Genomic DNA, 21,489 nt, shown 5'->3' on the forward strand with positions numbered 1-21,489 from the left:
TTGTCTACACATATAAATTTTAATGGTCTAAAACAACCTTCCACTTCACTTTTGTAAAAAAAAAATGGACAATTGACAGATATCAGAGTGCTCCATCAAAGTACTGCAAAGTCCAATGTTTAATTTGTATTTCAATTTCAATAAAGATATGTGTGTACAAAATTAACCTAAGCATCAATATTTGTTCACAAGTTTACCAAAGTTCAAAGTTTCAATCAGAACAGGTATCACAGATATGTGTTCATATAAGTATACACTAACACACCTTCACTGAGGATAATGGTGCCACTCACTGAAGTTTGTTTGAATTGAGCACATCTAGTCAACATTCATTGAGAAAAGCTGTAGTCTTCAAGCATTCAAGGTTCACATGTGTACAAATGTCTACAAAACTGACATGACAGTGTAAAAAGCTGGCAACCACCTTTGTCAGATTTACAACTAACTAACCTCTCTTCCAGTGCTGAGGTAGGAAAACAACTAAGAAACATCAGTTCCATAGTGTCTTGTAAATATCAGCACTGTAACACAGGACAAGACAAACATAAACCTCACATCAAACTGTAGAGTGGGTAGAAAATTCCACATGGATACTGATATACTGACCACATGGAAACTGATAGACTGACCACATGGATACTGGTAGACTGACCACATGGAAACTGACAGACTGACCACATGGATACTGGTAGACTGACCACATGGATACTGGTAGACTGACCACATGGAAACTGACAGACTGACCACATGGATACTGGTAGACTGACCACATGGAAACTGACAGACTGACCACATGGAAACTGACAGACTGACCACATGGATACTGATATACTGACCACATGGAAACTGACAGATTGACCACATGGATACAGATATACTGACCACACGGAGAGAGGTTTTGGAAATCACAGACAGAGGTGTAAACTGTCTAATCAGATCTTATAAATGATAAAATTAGAAACACTTGTGATTAGTAAAGCATAAGTACTTTCACATTTAATCTTGGACATTTTACTTTATATTTGTTTTGCTACATCAGTAGGTCTACATGGTATAACAATAAGATGTCATCAGTAACAGCTTGATTGTCCATTATGACATCATAGGAAAGGGAGATAATTATGTATGTTTATAATAGTCTATAATGCTTTACTGATCAGTGTTTTAATTTCATTATTCTTTTGTGTACGTATCAGACACTGAATTTTAACTTATATTACACATAATGAAATGACCATATCTTAATAATGAACAGGAATTAATGAAATTTTAATTTCTATCAACGTATACCTTACACACGACTTATCAAGTACTTCTGCTTTAATCACAATATATCTGAAATAACCTTTTCTAATTGTCACGTCTCTTAATTATAATCAGAATTATAACTCTGCTAGTCACCTGGTTCCTTTCATGCCACACAGAATTCTGGCTCTACCAATCACCTGGTTCCTTTCATGCCACACAGAATTCTGGCTCTACCAATCACCTGGTTCCTTTCATGCCACACAGAATTCTGGCTCTACCAATCACCTGGTTCCTTTCATGCCACACAGAATTCTGGCTCTACCAATCACCTGGTTCCTTTCATGCCACACAGAATTCTGGCTCTACCAATCACCTGGTTCCTTTCATTCCCATTTACAATCTTGGCTCTGCGGATCACATGATATCACACAACATTCTAAGCCTAATAGGTACATTTATACATACAATTGTGTGGTCTACACTTGTTACTGCTTAGACACCATCTAGAAACTCTACTATAAAACAAACACATTTGGTAATATCAGCATACTTATAACTATTTATTTACTGAAATGATATGGTGCATCAGCTTTGGTATTCTAGGAATTTTGATTAAATCAACCCGACACTAAAGATACAAAACTCTCACATATAAAACAGAATTATTGCATACTCATGTTTTCTATTGTTTTGTTTTTTTTATAATAACAGCCACCATCAAATTTTTAGCACTTTTCACTAAATCAGGACAATTCATTGCAAAAATATTAAGAACAAAATGAATGTGCTGGTGTGATATGAATGCTGAGGTCAGCAACCAATGAGAAGTTTGTTTTTAGCTTAACTGGCTTTTTGAGTGTTGCTTTCTAACCTTTCAGCAGATGTTGGTTGACTAAGCTGACACGGTGCAAATAATACAACTACAGATTTCAGGTCAGTATCCCCATCTAGTACAAAGATAATGAGTGTAAAGTAATTGAGAGTTCCTTTAAAATTTCAGCTCAATACTTCCATCCAGCTCAGTGAAAAACTGAATTTCCTGAAGTTTTCTATGTTTAACAGCCTTAACTCCTGTCACAGTGTACATCAGCAGAAATCCTATTGTTACAGAATGATGGCCAGGAGAGGCACTCAGCCACGTCATGAGAGGGAGATATGTCTTTGAGTATATGACAAATACCTTATATGTAAACCTCTCTGAATGATTGAGCCGGCTACAATAAGATTCAAAACTACATAATGGCAGCTATTTTGTCTTCATTCTCGCCATCCTTTACATCACTAATATTTATGGAATTCTACCTACACATTTATAATGCTACTCTTTATTGCTTCACAATCTTATAAAATCTGACCGCGACAAGTTTTAGAACTTAAGAAGTTGCTGTGATAATAAAAAGCTTCACAACCATTACACACTAAGATCACCCCTTACCAGGGCAGGAACTCCAGTACTCACACTTTTTAACACTTCTCAAATGTGAGAATAAAGCCATGTATTACGAGCCTACAAACAATAGTTATCTCCCCTTATCTATCATTGACATGAGAAGTAATCATATGTGGTCCATCTCTATTGCTCCACAAAACCATGCAGTCATTAAAGTAATGCCAACCTCTGCCATCTTTTGGTGAGTGTCGATAGGCATGGCAGAGAACAGGCAAGACCTAGGCAACACAAGAGTTGTCTACTCTTCCATATAACTTCATCATGTTCACATGTCTTTAAGAAATGTCAATAAATAGATGAAAACTTTAACTATAAGATGAGAAGGTCAATGACCTTCACCTTGACCTCAGCTCTCTGTCTGCTGTATTCCTTTATCTTCAGAATTACCCCCAGAATCTGGTTCACTGTCCTTCTGCTCTTCCTCCAATTCAAAATTCTAAAACAATATACAAAAAATATATTCATCTAAACAAAAATGAGTTTTCCATTTTAAATTCTTGATAAAAGGAATTTTTGTGCGATGGTGAAGTTACAAGATTTTGCCTCCTAATCTAATATCATTTTTGTGACACCTTTAATTTTGTGATTCTCTGATAGATGACAACAAATCATTTCATTACTGTATGTTACAAATGTAAAACAAAAAGAGACACTGTGTTTATCCTAATTTAAGTGACACCTTTTGAATGGAAATTTTTGTCTACAACCATCAAAATATATCTCGATAGAAGTATTGAGCAACATTAACCACTGACTATCTTCGGTTGAATCATCTTTAGAATTCTGCATGGTCACTGATAACAATATAATCAGTTGAGAAGTGTATACAATGATCTCCAATAAGATTGAGTGGACCATCAAATTTCTATTGTTTTTGTTCTTGTTACAGATGATATAACCATTAAAGTGGATTTCAATCTTAATCCCTTTTCAACTTCCATTAATTAATTTAAACTTGGTCACAATTGCAAGAGCCTTCCTATCTCATGGAGGCAATGATTAATATTCAGTTTTGGTGTTATTTACACACTCTCTCGTACACTAGAATTTCACACATGGCTGCACATTTACAATAACATATAGCTATGAGTATTAACATGTATGTATGTGGATTTAACACTTGTCACAGCATTGTTTCAAGTAACTCTATGTGGTTATCTTCCTCGAAAAACATCTCATTCTACCTGGGTAAAACTGACTGGATAACAAGCCCAAAGACTTGAAAATCACTTTGTAAAACATGATATCCTGTTATAGGCAATCTTGTTATTTCAGGGACAAAAATACGAAGACAAAGGGGGTTTGCCAGGAATTTATTTTCCACCATTATTATATTATAATCATACACCAGATGTTTCGTACTAGACAATTCTGTTAACTGTGGAGTTTACTATATATACATGTGTAAAGGGTGCATATTGTTCTTCCAAAAACCTACTACAGTGTTCACCAATTAACCGTACTTCCATACCAGCCAAAATAAACATTTGGTAAATTACATTCTCTCACAGAATATGTAATTGTGTGCAAATTTTTCCTTTGATGTAGGTCAAAATGTAGGTCAGGTTGATCACATGACACATTGCCTTACATCAAGATCATACCAGAAGTATGAAGTTCCAGTAAGAAGAGGTGAAGGACAAAGAGCCCGCACAACCTTTTAATCTAATATTTATGGGTAAAACTCACTATTGATATGAAATTGAGTGCACTGTTGTGATATTTGATTTTAATTCATAACAATAATTTTTTATTCTGAAAATTCTCATACAGATGTACATTTATTTACAAAAATATACTTAGACGAGACAAAGAAATTTATCTGTAATTACAGTAAATACTACAGATTTCTCAAAACCTTCAGCAGCATCACACACAACTGAATGAAATAACACTGCTTACATTGGTCAGTAACCTGAACTTGATAGTGCAGGAGACTTTAATATGTACAATTCTGGCTGAGAATGAGGATGTCTGGATCATCCATTGTCTATCAGTATGTAATAATAGATGAAAATTCCAGTTACACAAATGATTTGACAGAAAATAAGTGTGTCTGTATTATACAGAGTTCACTGTTGACACAAACCAGGTGATACTTGAATTCTTATTGTCTACTTAATTACATCAATTTATGTCAGCAAAACAGATAAAATTCATACCTCAAGTTCCTTCATGATCTCATCCATAAAGTCAGTGGAATTGGACTTGTAGTCTACAGCTGCTCGTATCGCATCCTTAAACATCTGTATGATCATAATACATTACAATATCATATCTGTGACAAACATCTATAACATTATAATAAATTATAATATCTGTGACAAACATCTATCACATTATCTATTACAAACATCTATCACACTATCTATTACAAACATCTATCACACTATCTATTACAAACATCTATAACAATATCTATCACATTATCTATTACAAACATCTATCACACTATCTATTACAAACATCTATCACATTATCTATTACAAACATCTATCACACTATCTATTACAAACATCTATAACATTATCTATTACAAAACATCTATAACAATATCTATTACAAACATCTATAACATTATCTATTACAAAACACTATCTATCTATTACAAACATCTATCACACTATCTATTACAAACATCTATTACAAACATCTATAACAATATCTATTACAAACATCTATAACATTATCTATTACAAACATCTAACATCTATTACAAACATCTATCACACTATCTATTACAAACATCTATAACATTATCTATTACAAAACATCTATAACAATATCTATTACAAACATCTATAACATTATCTATTACAAAACATCTATAACATTATCTATTACAAACATCTATCACACTATCTATTACAAACATCTATCACATTATCTATTACAAAACATCTATAACATTATCTATTACAAACATCTATCACATTATCTATTACAAACATCTATCACATTATCTATTACAAAACATCTATAACATTATCTATTACAAACATCTATAACATTATAGCATTATCTATTACAAACTGAAAATATACTATACTGAAAACATCCCATACTGAAAACATCCCATACTGAAAATGTACTATACTGAAACATCCTATACTGAAAACATTCCATACTGAAACATCCTATACTGAAAACATTCCATACTGAAAATGTACTATACTGAAAACATTCCATAATGAAACATCCTATACTGAAAACATTCCATACTGAAACATCCTATACTGAAAACATTCCATACTGAAACATCCTATACTGAAAACATTCCATACTGAAAATGTACTATACTGAAAACATTCCATACTGAAACATCCTATACTGAAAACATTCCATACTGAAACATCCTATACTGAAAACATTCCATACTGAAACATCCTATACTGAAAACATTCCATACTGAAAATGTACTATACTGAAAACATTCCATACTGAAACATCCTATACTGAAAACATTCCATACTGAAACATCCTATACTGAAAACATTCCATACTGAAAATGTACTATACTGAAAACATTCCATACTGAAACATCCTATACTGAAAATATTCCATACTGAAACATCCTATACTGAAAACATTCCATACTGAAACATCCTATACTGAAAACATTCCATACTGAAAATGTACTATACTGAAAACATTCCATACTGAAACATCCTATACTGAAAACATTCCATACTGAAACATCCTATACTGAAAACATTCCATACTGAAACATCCTATACTGAAAAAAAGGTAAAGCTGCCAGAATATCATAGAAAAAACACTTACCCGTACAACATTGGTGCCATCCGAGGCAGATACAAAGTAAAATGGCATTCTATATTTCTTTGCGAAATTAAAATTTTTCTTTGTTACACTAATGTCAACTGAAACAGAAAAGAAATCAATCATTTGTGAAATGTTTGAATCTTCAGTGATATACCATATTAAGAGTTACTTGAAAATGTCATATTGTGGCTATTTTTGTAAATATTCATTTCTATATAGTAAAATGTCATATGACTGATTGATTCTGAATTGATAATGACATATAAATACTTGTATTAGAGAATGTTGTAAGTTTTTATTAGAACTAAGAGCAGTTCTTGGTCTTATAAGAAGGAATAAATGAGAGTTGGTGCTTATAACCAAGTGTCCCTCTCAATATCTTAGTAACTGAAAGCATGTGTATGAAAGAATAGTTTCCAAAATTTTTCTTCTCTATCAAACTTCATTTGATCATCAAAGGGAGGTAATTCCTATATTTCAGCATTACTTACCATCTATTTTGTTACCCGCTACTAAACAAGGTATTTCAGGACGATACTCTCTTAATTCTTTCAACCAATTTGGTAAATTTTTATATGTTACTTTTCTTGTTGTGTCAAAAACCTGAAACGGAAGTTGAAATAATATGATGATGAAATAACATCAAATTTTGAAAACCTAATATAAAGTGGAATATGACAAAATTTTAGATTGTTTATATTTAAAATTAATTCGTTTTACACAATTACATGTACTGTACATACAGTTAGCTGTGCATGTGAACTCCTGCACAATACACTGTTCTTAAAAGTGTTAAAGCCATTTAAATCTGAATGTCCAAATAGATTTGGTAACAAAAGTGCCTTTGAAAAAGCTTACTGCCCAGTAAAAAGACAGCTGATGTAACACACTTAAATGCTTACTGCCCAGTAAAAAGACAGCTGATGTAACACACTTAAATGCTCATGGCCCACTAAAGACAGCTGATGTAACACACTTAAATGCTCATGGCCCACTAAAGACAGCTGATGTAACACACTTAAATGCTTACTGCCCACTAAAAAGACAGCTGATGTAACACACTTAAATGTTTACTGCCCAGTAAAAAGACAGCTGATGTAACACACTTAAATGCTTACTGCCCAGTAAAAAGACAGCTGATGTAACACACTTAAATGCTTACTGCCCAGTAAAAAGACAGCTGATGTAACACACTTAAATGCTTACTGCCCAGTAAAAAGACAGCTGATGTAACACACTTAAATGCTCATGGCCCACTAAAGACAGCACTAAAAAGACAGCTGATGTAACACACTTAAATGCTTACTGCCCACTAAAAAGACAGCTGATGTAACACACTTAAATGTTTACTACCCACTAAAAAGACAGCTGATGTAACACATTTAAATGCTTACTGCCCACTAAAAAGACAGCTGATGTAACACACTTAAATGCTTACTGCCCACTAAAAAGACAGCTGATGTAACACACTTAAATGCTTACTGCCCACTAAAAAGACAGCTGATGTAACACACTTAAATGCTTACTGCCCACTAAAAAGACAGCTGATGTAAAAAGACACACTTAAATGCTCACTGCCCACTAAAAAGACAGCTGATGTAACACACTTAAATGCTTACTGCCCACTAAAAAGACAGCTGATGTAACACACTTAAAAAGAAATGTAACACTTACTGCCCACTAAAAAGACAGCTGATGTAACACACTTAAATGCTTACTGCCCACTAAAAAGACAGCTGATGTAACACACTTAAATGTTTACTGCCCACTAAAAAGACAGCTGATGTAACACACTTAAATGCTTACTGCCCACTAAAAAGACGGCTGATGTAACACACTTAAATGCTTACTGCCCACTAAAAAGACAGCTGATGTAACACATTTAAATGTTTACTGCCCACTAAAAAGACGGCTGATCTAACACATTTAAATGTTTACTATCCACTAAAAAGACACCTGATCTAACACATTTAAATGCTTACTGCCCACTAAAACGACAGCTGATGTAACACACTTAAATGCTCATGGCCCACTAAAGACAGCTGATGTAACACACTTAAATGTTTACTGCCCACTAAAACGACGGCTGATGTAACACATTTAAATGTTTACTACCCACTAAAAAGACAGCTGATGTAACACACTTAAATGCTCATGGCCCACTAAAGACAGCTGATGTAACACACTTAAATGTTTACTGCCCACTAAAAAGACAGCTGATGTAACACACTTAAATGCTCATGGCCCACTAAAGACAGCTGATGTAACACACTTAAATGTTTACTGCCCACTAAAAAGACAGCTGATGTAACACACTTAAATGTTTACTGCCCACTAAAAAGACAGCTGATGTAACACATTTAAATGTTTACTGCCCACTTAAAAGACAGCTGATGTAACACATTTAAATGTTTACTGCCCACTAAAAAGACAGCTGATCTAACACATTTAAATGTTTACTGCCCACTAAAAAGACAGCTGATGTAACACACTTAAATGTTTACTGCCCACTAAAAAGACGGCTGATGTAACACACTTAAATGTTTACTGCCCACTAAAAAGACAGCTGATGTAACACACTTAAATGTTTACTGCCCACTAAAAAGACGGCTGATGTAACACACTTAAATGTTTACTGCCCACTAAAAAGACGGCTGATGTAACACACTTAAATGCTTACTGCCCACTAAAAAGACAGCTGATGTAACACACTTAAATGTTTACTGCCCACTAAAAAGACAGCTGATGTAACACACTTAAATGCTTACTGCCCACTAAAAAGACAGCTGATGTAACACACTTAAATGTTTACTGCCCACTAAAAAGACAGCTGATGTAACACACTTAAATGCTTACTGCCCACTAAAAAGACAGCTGATGTAACACACTTAAATGTTTACTGCCCACTAAAAAGACAGCTGATGTAACACACTTAAATGCTTACTGCCCACTAAAACGACGGCTGATGTAACACATTTAAATGTTTACTGCCCACTAAAAAGACAGCTGATGTAACACACTTAAATGCTTACTGCCCACTAAAAAGACAGCTGATGTAACACACTTAAATGCTTACTGCCCACTAAAAAGACAGCTGATGTAACACATTTAAATGTTTACTACCCACTAAAAAGACAGCTGATGTAACACACTTAAATGCTTACTGCCCACTAAAAAGACAGCTGATGTAACACACTTAAATGCTTACTGCCCACTAAAAAGACAGCTGATGTAACACACTTAAATGCTTACTGCCCACTAAAAAGACAGCTGATGTAACACACTTAAATGTTTACTGCCCACTAAAAAGACAGCTGATGTAACACACTTAAATGTTTACTGCCCACTAAAAAGACAGCTGATGTAACACACTTAAATGCTTACTGCCCACTAAAAAGACAGCTGATCTAACACATTTAAATGTTTACTGCCCACTAAAAAGACAGCTGATGTAACACACTTAAATGCTTACTGCCCACTAAAACGACAGCTGATGTAACACACTTAAATGTTTACTGCCCACTAAAAAGACAGCTGATGTAACACATTTAAATGTTTACTGCCCACTAAAACGACGGCTGATGTAACACACTTAAATGCTTACTGCCCACTAAAATGACAGCTGATGTAACACACTTAAATGCTTACTGCCCACTAAAAAGACAGCTGATGTAACACACTTAAATGTTTACTGCCCACTAAAAAGACGGCTGATGTAACACACTTAAATGCTTACTGCCCACTAAAAAGACAGCTGATGTAACACACTTAAATGTTACTGCCCACTAAAAAGACAGCTGATGTAACACACTTAAATGCTTACACTGATGTAACACACTTAAATGTTTACTGCCCACTAAAAAGACAGCTGATGTAACACACTTAAATGCTTACTGCCCACTAAAAAGACAGCTGATGTAACACACTTAAATGCTTACTGCCCACTAAAATGACAGCTGATGTAACACACTTAAATGCTTACTGCCCACTAAAGACAGCTGATGTAACACACTTAAATGCTTACTGCCCACTAAAACGATGGCTGATGTAACACACTTAAATGTTTACTGCCCACTAAAAAGACAGCTGATGTAACACACTTAAATGTTTACTGCCAACTAAAAAGACAGCTGATGTAACACTGAACTGATATGAACATTTCAGAACTGGTTTATTCCTGTCCATCTTCATTCTACCAACTACAATTTGCATTGCTTTAATCATGATAAATCTGGGGTTTTAAAACACCCTTACATATCTATGCTGGGAAGCATGTCAGTGATATACTTAGCTTACAATTAATCATACCTACCAGTATACAGGCATGTGCTTGGTGGTAGTAAGAAGGATGCATGTTGTTAAATCTCTCCTGACCTGCTGTGTCCCAGAAATCTGAAACATCACACCAAATGTCACATTATCTAATTATCTCAACAAACTAGTGTAAAAATTGATACCATGTAATTAAATGTGCACAATATTTCCCAAGATCTTAATCACTTACTTGGTAATGCAGTGATCACTGAAACATTCTGGTACATACCAACACACACTTACTGGTACATACCAACACACACTTACTGGTACATACCAACAGTCACTTACTGGTACATACCAACAGACACTTACTGGTACATACCAACAGACACTTACTGGTACATACCAACAGACACTTACTGGTACATACCAACAGACACTTACTGGTACATACCAACAGACACTTACTGGTACATACCAACAGACACTTACTGGTACATACCAACAGACACTTACTGGTACATACCAACAGACACTTACTGGTACATACCAACAGACACTTACTGGTACATACCAACAGACATTTACTGGTACATACCAACAGACACTTACTGGTACATACCAACAGACACTTACTGGTACATACCAACAGACACTTACTGGTACATACCAACAGACATTTACTGGTACATACCAACAGACACTTACTAGTACATACCAACAGACACTTACTGGTACATACCAACAGACATTTACTGGTACATACCAACAGACACTTACTGGTACATACCAACAGACACTTACTGGTACATACCAACAGACACTTACTGGTACATACCAACAGACACTTACTGGTACATACCAACAGTCACTTACTGGTACATACCAACAGACACTTACTGGTACATACCAACAGACACTTACTGGTACATACCAAACACTTACTGGTACATACCAACAGACACTTACTGGTACATACCAACAGACACTTACTGGTACATACCAACAGACACTTACTGGTACATACCAACAGACACTTACTGGTACATACCAACAGACACTTACTGGTACATACCAACAGACACTTACTGGTACATACCAACAGACACTTACTGGTACATACCAACAGACACTTACTGGTACATACCAACAGACACTTACTGGTACATACCAACAGACACTTACTGGTACATACCAACAGACACTTACTGGTACATACCAACAGACACTTACTGGTACATACCAACAGACACTTACTGGTACATACCAACAGACACTTACTGGTACATACCAACAGACACTTACTGGTACATACCAACAGACACTTACTGGTACATACCAACAGACACTTACTGGTACATACCAACAGACACTTACTGGTACATACCAACAGACACTTACTGGTACATACCAACAGACACTTACTGGTACATACCAACAGACACTTACTGGTACATACCAACAGACACTTACTGGTACATACCAACAGACATTTACTGGTACATACCAACAGACACTTACTGGTACATACCAACAGACACTTACTGGTACATACCAACAGACACTTACTGGTACATACCAACAGACACTTACTGGTACATACCAACAGTCACTTACTGGTACATACCAACAGACACTTACTGGTACATACCAACAGACACTTACTGGTACATACCAACAGACACTTACTGGTACATACCAACAGTCACTTACTGGTACATACCAACAGTCACTTACTGGTACATACCAACAGACACTTACTGGTACATACCAACAGACACTTACTGGTACATACCAACAGACACTTACTGGTACATACCAACAGACACTTACTGGTACATACCAACAGACACTTACTGGTACATACCAACAGACACTTACTGGTACATACCAACAGACACTTACTGGTACATACCAACAGACACTTACTGGTACATACCAACAGACACTTACTGGTACATACCAACAGACACTTACTGGTACATACCAACAGACACTTACTGGTACATACCAACAGACACTTACTGGTACATACCAACAGACACTTACTGGTACATACCAACAGTGGTACATACCAACAGACACTTACTGGTACATACCAACAGTCACTTACTGGTACATACCAACAGACACTTACTGGTACATACCAACAGACACTTACTGGTACATACCAACAGACACTTACTGGTACATACCAACAGACACTTACTGGTACATACCAACAGACACTTACTGGTACATACCAACAGACACTTACTGGTACATACCAACAGACACTTACTGGTACATACCAACAGACACTTACTGGTACATACCAACAGACACTTACTGGTACATACCAACAGACACTTACTGGTACATACCAACAGACACTTACTGGTACATACCTTACACTTACTGGTACATACCAACAGACACTTACTGGTACATACCAACAGTCACTTACTGGTACATACCAACAGACACTTACTGGTACATACCAACAGTCACTTACTGGTACATACCAACAGACACTTACTGGTACATACCAACAGACACTTACTGGTACATACCAACACACACTTACTGGTACATACCAACAGTCACTTACTGGTACATACCAACAGACACTTACTGGTACATACCAACAGACACTTACTGGTACATACCAACAGACACTTACTGGTACATACCAACAGACACTTACTGGTACATACCAACAGACCCGGTACGCTACCAACAGTTCACTAACTGTTCACATACCAACAGACACTTACTGGTACATACCAACAGTCACTTACTGGTACATACCAACAGACACTTACTGGTACATACCAACAGTGGTACATACCAACAGACACTTACTGGTACATACCAACAGTCACTTACTGGTACATACCAACAGTCACTTACTGGTACATACCAACAGACACTTACTGGTACATACCAACAGTCACTTACTGGTACATACCAACAGACACTTACTGGTACATACCAACAGTCACTTACTGGTACATACCAACAGTCACTTACTGGTACATACCAACAGTCACTTACTGGTACATACCAACAGTCACTTACTGGTACATACCAACAGTCACTTACTGGTACATACCAACAGTCACTTACTGGTACATACCAACAGTCACTTACTGGTACATACCAACAGACACTTACTGGTACATACCAACAGACACTTACTGGTACATACCAACAGACACTTACTGGTACATACCAACAGTCACTTACTGGTACATACCAACAGTCACTTACTGGTACATACCAACAGTCACTTACTGGTACATACCAACAGTCACTTACTGGTACATACCAACAGTCACTTACTGGTACATACCAACAGTCACTTACTGGTACATACCAACAGTCACTTACTGGTACATACCAACAGTCACTTACTGGTACATACCAACAGTCACTTACTGGTACATACCAACAGACACTTACTGGTACATACCAACAGTCACTTACTGGTACATACCAACAGTCACTTACTGGTACATACCAACAGTCACTTACTGGTACATACCAACAGACACTTACTGGTACATACCAACAGACACTTACTGGTACATACCAACAGACACTTACTGGTACATACCAACAGTCACTTACTGGTACATACCAACAGTCACTTACTGGTACATACCAACAGACACTTACTGGTACAGACCATCACTGGTACATACCAACAGTCACTTACTGGTACATACCAACAGACACTTACTGGTACATACCAACAGTCACTTACTGGTACATACCAACAGACACTTACTGGTACATACCAACAGACACTTACTGGTACATACCAACAGTCACTTACTGGTACATACCAACAGACACTTACTGGTACATACCAACAGACACTTACTGGTACATACCAACAGACACTTACTGGTACATACCAACCACTTACAGTACATACCAACTGGTACATACCAACAGACACTTACTGGTACATACCAACAGACACTTACTGGTACATACCAACAGTCACTTACTGGTACATACCAACAGACACTTACTGGTACATACCAACAGACACTTACTGGTACATACCAACAGACACTTACTGGTACATACCAACAGACACTTACTGGTACATACCAACAGACACTTACTGGTACATACCAACAGACACTTACTGGTACATACCAACAGACACTTACTGGTACATACCAACAGACACTTACTGGTACATACCAACAGACACTTACTGGTACATACCAACAGTCACTTACTGGTACATACCAACAGACACTTACTGGTACATACCAACAGACACTTACTGGTACATACCAACAGACACTTACTGGTACATACCAACAGTCACTTACTGGTACATACCAACAGACACTTACTGGTACATACCAACAGTCACTTACTGGTACATACCAACAGACACTTACTGGTACATACCAACAGTCACTTACTGGTACATACCAACAGACACTTACTGGTACATACCAACAGACACTTACTGGTACATGGTACATACCAACAGACACTTACTGGTACATACCAACAGACACTTACTGGTACATACCAACAGACACTTACTGGTACATACCAACACACTTACTGGTACATACCAACAGACAGTCACTTACTGGTACATACCAACAGACACTTACTGGTACATACCAACAGTGGTACATACCAACAGACACTTACTGGTACATACCAACAGACACTTACTGGTACATACCAACAGTCACTTACTGGTACATACCAACAGTCACTTACTGGTACATACAAACAGTGAGACAAAAAAACAGACACTTACTGGTACTGGTACATACCAACAGACACTTACTGGTACGTACCAATAAACACTTACTGGTACATACCAACAGACACTTACTGGTACATACCAACAGTGTTACATACCAACAGACACTTACTGGTACATACCAACAGACACTTACTGGTACATACCAACAGATACTTACTGGTACATACCAACAGTGATACATACCAACAGACACTTACTGGTACATACCAACACACACTTACTGGTACATACCAACAGTGATACATACCAACAGACATTTACTGGTACATACCAACAGACACTTACTGGTACATACCAATAGTGGTACATACCAACAGACACTTACTGGTACATACCAACAGACACTTTCAGGTACTTACCAACAGACACTTTCAGGTACTTACCAACAGACACTTTCTGGTCGTTGACCTCTGTTCTATAGTTAAAAAGTGTAAGAGCAAATGTTGAAAGTTGTTGGGGTTTGCTGGGCTACATCAAGGAAAGAATAATGAAAGTTTTCAATGCTGCTGAAAAATAGGAAAATCATAAAGGGAATCAAACTGTAATTCAGGGACTTTAATATGTTTGAGAAACTATCTTGAGTTGTACCTTTGACAAATATACCCACTAACAATATATATTTTTACCTTACTCTCTTCATAACTGTAAAAGAAGTATTTTCAACTATTTCAAATTGCTAAAAAATGTAACAAGCCAGTCATCAATCCAGTCTGTAGTTTTCATTGCTCACCAGCACGGACCGTCCAAACCGACCAGCACGGACCGGGACTTTAATATACCAGCTTCCAAACCTACCAGCAATATATGGACCATCAAAATCCAAAGACCAGCATGGACTATCCAAAAATGTAACAAGCCAGTCATCCATCGAAACCGACCAGAATGGACCATCCAAACCGACCAGCACGGACCATCGAAACTGACCAGCACGGAGTATCCAAACCGACCAGCACGGACCATCCAAACCGACCAGCACGGACCATCCAAACCGACCAGCACGGAGTATCCAAACCGACCAGCACGGACCATCCAAACCGACCAGCACGGTGTATCCAAACCGACCAGCACGGACCATCCAAACCGACCAGCACGGAGTATCCAAACCGACCAGCATGGACCATCCAAACCGACCAGCACGAAGTATCCAAACGTATCCAAACCGACCAGCACGGACCATCCAAACCGACCAGTATGGACCATCCATACCAGCTTGCACGGAGTATCCAAACCGACCAGCATGGACCATCCAAACCGACCAGTATGGAACATCCATACCCGACCAGCATGGACCATCCAAACCGACCAGCATGGAGTATTCATACCTACTAGCACGGAGCATTCATACCGACCAGCACGGACCATCCATACCGACCAGCATGGACCATCCAAACTGACCAGCATGGAGTATCCAAACCAGCCAGCAAGGAGTATCAAAACTGACCAACATGGAGTATCCAAATCGACCAGCATGGAGTATCCAAACCGGCCAGCACGGAGTATCCATACCGACCAACATGGAGTATCCATACCGACCAATATAAAGCATCTAAACCAACCAGCATGAACCATCCAAACCGACCAGCATGGACCATCCAAACCAAACAGCACTGGGCATCCAAACCGACCAGCACTGACCATCCAAACCGACCAGCATGGAGTATCCAAACCAGCTAGCATGTAGTATTCATACTGACCAGCTTTGACCATCCAAACCGACTAGCATGGATCCTCCAAACCGACCAGCATGGAGTATCCAAACCAGCCAGCATGGAGTATCAAAACTGACCAACATGGAGTATCCAAACCAACCAGCATGGAGCATCCATACCGACTAGCATGGACCATCCAAACCGACCAGCATGGACCATCCAAACCGACCAGCATGGACCATCCATACCGACCAGCATGGAGTATCCATACCGACGAACATGGAGTATCCATACCGACCAACATGGAGTATCCAAACCGACCAGCATGGACCATCCAAACCGACCAGCACGAAGTATCCATACCGACCAACATGGAGATCCATACCGACCAACATGACCGACCATCCAAACCGACCAGCATGGACCATCCAAACCAACCAGCATGGACCATCCATACCGACCAGCATGGAGCATCCATACCGACCAACATGGAGTATCCATACCGACCAACATGGAGCATCTAAACCAACCAGCATGGACCATCCATACCGACCATCATGGAGTATCCATACCGACCAGTATGGACCATCCAAACCGACCAGCATGGAGTATCCAAACCAGCCAGCATGGAGTATCAAAACTGACCAACATGGAGTATCCAAACCGACCAGCATGGAGTATCCAAACCAGCCAGCATGGAGTATCCATACTAACCAACATGGAGTATCCATACCGACCAACATAAAGCATCTAAACCAACCAGCATTGACCATCCAAACCGACCAGCATGGACCATCCAAACCAACCAGCAATGGGCATCCAAACCGACCAGCATGGACCGTCCAAACCGACCAGCATGGACCATCCAAACCAACCAGCATGGAGTATCCAAATCGACCAGCATGGACCATCCAAACCGACCAGCATGGATCCTCCAAACCGACCAGCATGGAGTATTCAAACCGACCAGCATGGAGTATCCAAACCAGCCAGCATGGAGTATCAAAACTGACCAACATGGAGTATCCAAACCGACCATCAAAACCGACCAGCATGGACCATCAAAACCGACCAGCATGGACCATCCATACCGACCAGCATGGAGTATCCATACCGACCAACATGGAGCATCTAAACCAACAAGCATGGACCATCCAAACCGACCAGCATTGGGCATCCAAACCGACCAGCAAGGAGTATCCAAACCGACCAGCAGGGAGTATCCAAACCAGCCAGCATGGAGTATAAAACTGACCAACATGGAGTATCCAAACCAACCAGCATGGAGTATCCAAACCAGCCAGCACGGAGTATCCAAACCAGCTAGCATGGAGCATCCATACCGACCAGCATGGACCATCCAAACTGACCATCAAAACTGACCAGCATGGACCATCCAAACCGACCAGCATGGACCATCCATACCGACCAGCATGGAGTATCCATACCGACCAACATGGAGCATCTAAACCTACCAGCATGGACCATCCAAACCGACCAGCATTGGGCATCCAAACCGACCAGCATGGACCATCCAAACCGACCAGCATGGACCATCCAAACCAACCAGCATTGGGCATCCAAACCCACCAGCATTGACCATCCAAACCGACCAGCATGGACCATCCAAACCAACCAGCATTGGGCATCCAAACCGACCAGCATGAACCATCTGAACCGACCAGCATCGACCATCCAAACCGACCAGCATGGAGTATCCAAACCAGCTAGCATGGAGTATTCATACTGACCAGCTTTGACCATCCAAACCGACCAGCATGGAGTATCCATACCGACCAGTATGGACCATTCAAACCGACCAGAATGGACCATCAAAACCGACAAGCATGGAGTATCCAAACCGACCAGCATGGACTATCCAAACCGACCAGCATGGAGTATCCATACCGACCAGTATGGACCATCCAAACCGACCAGCATGGACCATCCAAACTGACCATCATGGAGTATTCATACCGACCAGCATGGATCATCCAAACCGACAAGCATGGAGTATCCAAACCGACCAGCATGGACCATCCAAACTGACCAGCATGGAGTATTCATACCGACCAGCATGGATCATCCAAACCGACAAGCATGGAGTATCCAAACCGACCAGCATGGACCATCCAAACCAACGAGCACGGACCATCAAAACCAACCAGCACGGACCATCCAAACTGACCAGTATGGACCATCCAAACCGACCAGCACGGAGTGTCCAAACCGACCAGCATGGACCATCCATACCAGCTAGCATGGAGCATCCAAATATCAATTTCACATATTTGACAAACATTTGTTGAATGTTTATTTGTGTAAATAGATACAATGGAGTAGTAAGACTGTATGGTAAAAACCTCAAAATCACAGAGGAACCTTCATAACTGATTATACAGGTGTACTCATGACCAGAACATGAGTCGCTGTGAAGAAAACAAGGCAGATTCAAAATGTCAATCATCTAGAGATATTTCATGAATGTATTTCTAATCAACTGCAGGCTTATCACAGCAGGTTTTAAAGTATACTACAAAGGATACTATCCATCCATTAGGAATCTCTCCACCAACCTACAACAGAATGACAGAATTGAGATCGAGATATAAATGATAAATTTTGGCAGGTATATATCAGAACAAGTAACTCCACATAGAGACTCAATCACTTCACATACTCAGAGTAAGTCGGACATTTAGTATACATAGAAAGAAACAATAGACAAGTAATTTGTGTCATGTAAGATTATAATTCATATTAAATATGAAATAATCGGATTTGAGGGGATGCAGTGGAACTCAAGTGCTCAAAACAATCCTAACCACAAACTCGGCCTTTACAAAACCAATGGACTATTAAATATAGCTAAGTTCAGAAGCAACTTGACAGAATCATTGCATGTACAGAGGCATGATGCATTTGAAATTGCAAATAAACTTCTATTTACTTTGATTTCCCGACCGCACTGTCTCCTAAACATATCACTTTCACTCTGACGGAATCATCGTCCCCAGCTTGGTCGTAGTCAGGTTCAACATTCGCCATTTTCGCCTAAGAATGTCAACTGAGGATTGTGGGATTGATTGATCTAAGCGTCGTCAATGAACGACGGTTCACAACCTAAATAATACAGTCGTTGTCAAACGAAAACTACTTTAGCATATTTTAAAGAGTGTCGCAAATTTTGATTGGGTTAAATTATTACTTATTCCACTCTAGAACTTCCATGGCTTCATTTCCGTCACTACCATCTCTCTCTTTGTGCAAAAAAAAATCTGCTGATCGCAGTTATCGATTGCACACTTAAAAATCTTTCTTATTCAGAACGCCTAGAAAGATGAAATCTTCCTACTCTTCATTATAGAAGGAAAAGAGGGGACATTATAAATGTTTACAAATTAGTTAACGATATATATGACTGCAGAGTTACTGGAAACTTCTTTCAAATTAGAACACTAGTCTCGACATTAGAAAACACTTTTTTAGCCATAGAGTGGTAGATTTAGGGAACACTTTACCTCTAGGTGCCGTTAATGCAAAAACCGTATTTGGGTCTGAAGTCATGTTAGACAAACACTAGTAGTTTAATGTATGTACATTGTAATTATCAAACCATGGATATCGAACTGATTATAATTGATTATAAATGTTTATGTACGATATGGACATAGAGGGTCTAAGCATGCGTCCATTATTAATACTATTAATATTCGCTTTTAATTCCTGGCCGTTAGCTTTGGGCGTGATGGTATATTTGAATATTTTTGTTAAAAATAATTTCATTGCCACTTGTTTTGTGTGTACTGTCGTGCACAGTAACAGATATACACCGATCGATGTTACGTCACACAATGTTCACGGCATGTAAGTGTAAATGTACACCTGTACTGCGAATGCGGCATTAACATGGTCTGTGTCATTTGAAAGTCCGTCAAAATAAAACTCAAAGCAACTTAAAAGCATTTATCAGTAGTTTTTTTTATATCCGATCGTCGAAAGCTAACTTGCTCATTAGTAAATCATAGATATGTTGAAAGTATCAATTTGTCGGTCTCAGATATGTAGGCTGAGTGACCAGAAAGGGATGTTATGTAAAGATTCTCTATACACAACCAGGAATTTTAATATGTGACGTTTCGGTGACCAGTACGATCCGTACGCTGTCACCTTCCTCAGACAAATGACCAGTAAAGCATGTACACAAAGGTGTGATATGTGTACGAGTTGTCGTGGAATAGCGTCGATTTCGGACGTGCTGACAAGTTCCGAAATGACTGTTAGCGAATAGTAAAACCATTCGGCTACGG

General features: G+C 38.6%; 1 protein-coding gene across 1 annotated transcript; it reads right to left on the bottom strand.

The window, feature by feature from the left end:
* Positions 1–20,227, bottom strand: LOC132543763 (rab-like protein 2A). The gene is made up of 8 exons (XM_060207284.1): positions 20,130–20,227; positions 19,726–19,755; positions 15,914–15,993; positions 10,794–10,873; positions 6,973–7,084; positions 6,482–6,579; positions 4,861–4,944; positions 1–3,134 (listed from the first exon to the last, which is right to left on the bottom strand). Exons 1-8 carry the CDS (start codon positions 20,225–20,227, stop codon positions 3,045–3,047), a joined length of 672 nt encoding a protein of 223 aa, XP_060063267.1. The 3' UTR covers positions 1–3,044.
* Between the last annotated feature and the right edge of the window lie 1,262 nt (positions 20,228–21,489).

This window comes from Ylistrum balloti, unplaced genomic scaffold (genome assembly GCF_031769215.1).
Source record: "Ylistrum balloti isolate Yb309-2 unplaced genomic scaffold, AGI_CSIRO_Ybal_v1 Utg369764, whole genome shotgun sequence".
Classification (NCBI taxonomy): domain Eukaryota; kingdom Metazoa; phylum Mollusca; class Bivalvia; order Pectinida; family Pectinidae; genus Ylistrum; species Ylistrum balloti.

Excerpts from the sequence above, each read along its gene's own strand:
- LOC132543763 (XM_060207284.1), bottom strand. The coding sequence starts at position 20,227 with ATGGCGAATGTTGAACCTGACTACGACCAAGCTGGGGACGATGATTCC. Across the intron at positions 10,874-15,913 it reads CGACCAGAAAGTGTCTGTTG|ATTTCTGGGACACAGCAGGT; the intron begins GTAAGTACCTGA and ends GTGATGTTTCAG. Across the intron at positions 6,580-6,972 it reads AGCGGGTAACAAAATAGATG|TTGACATTAGTGTAACAAAG; the intron begins GTAAGTAATGCT and ends TTTCTGTTTCAG.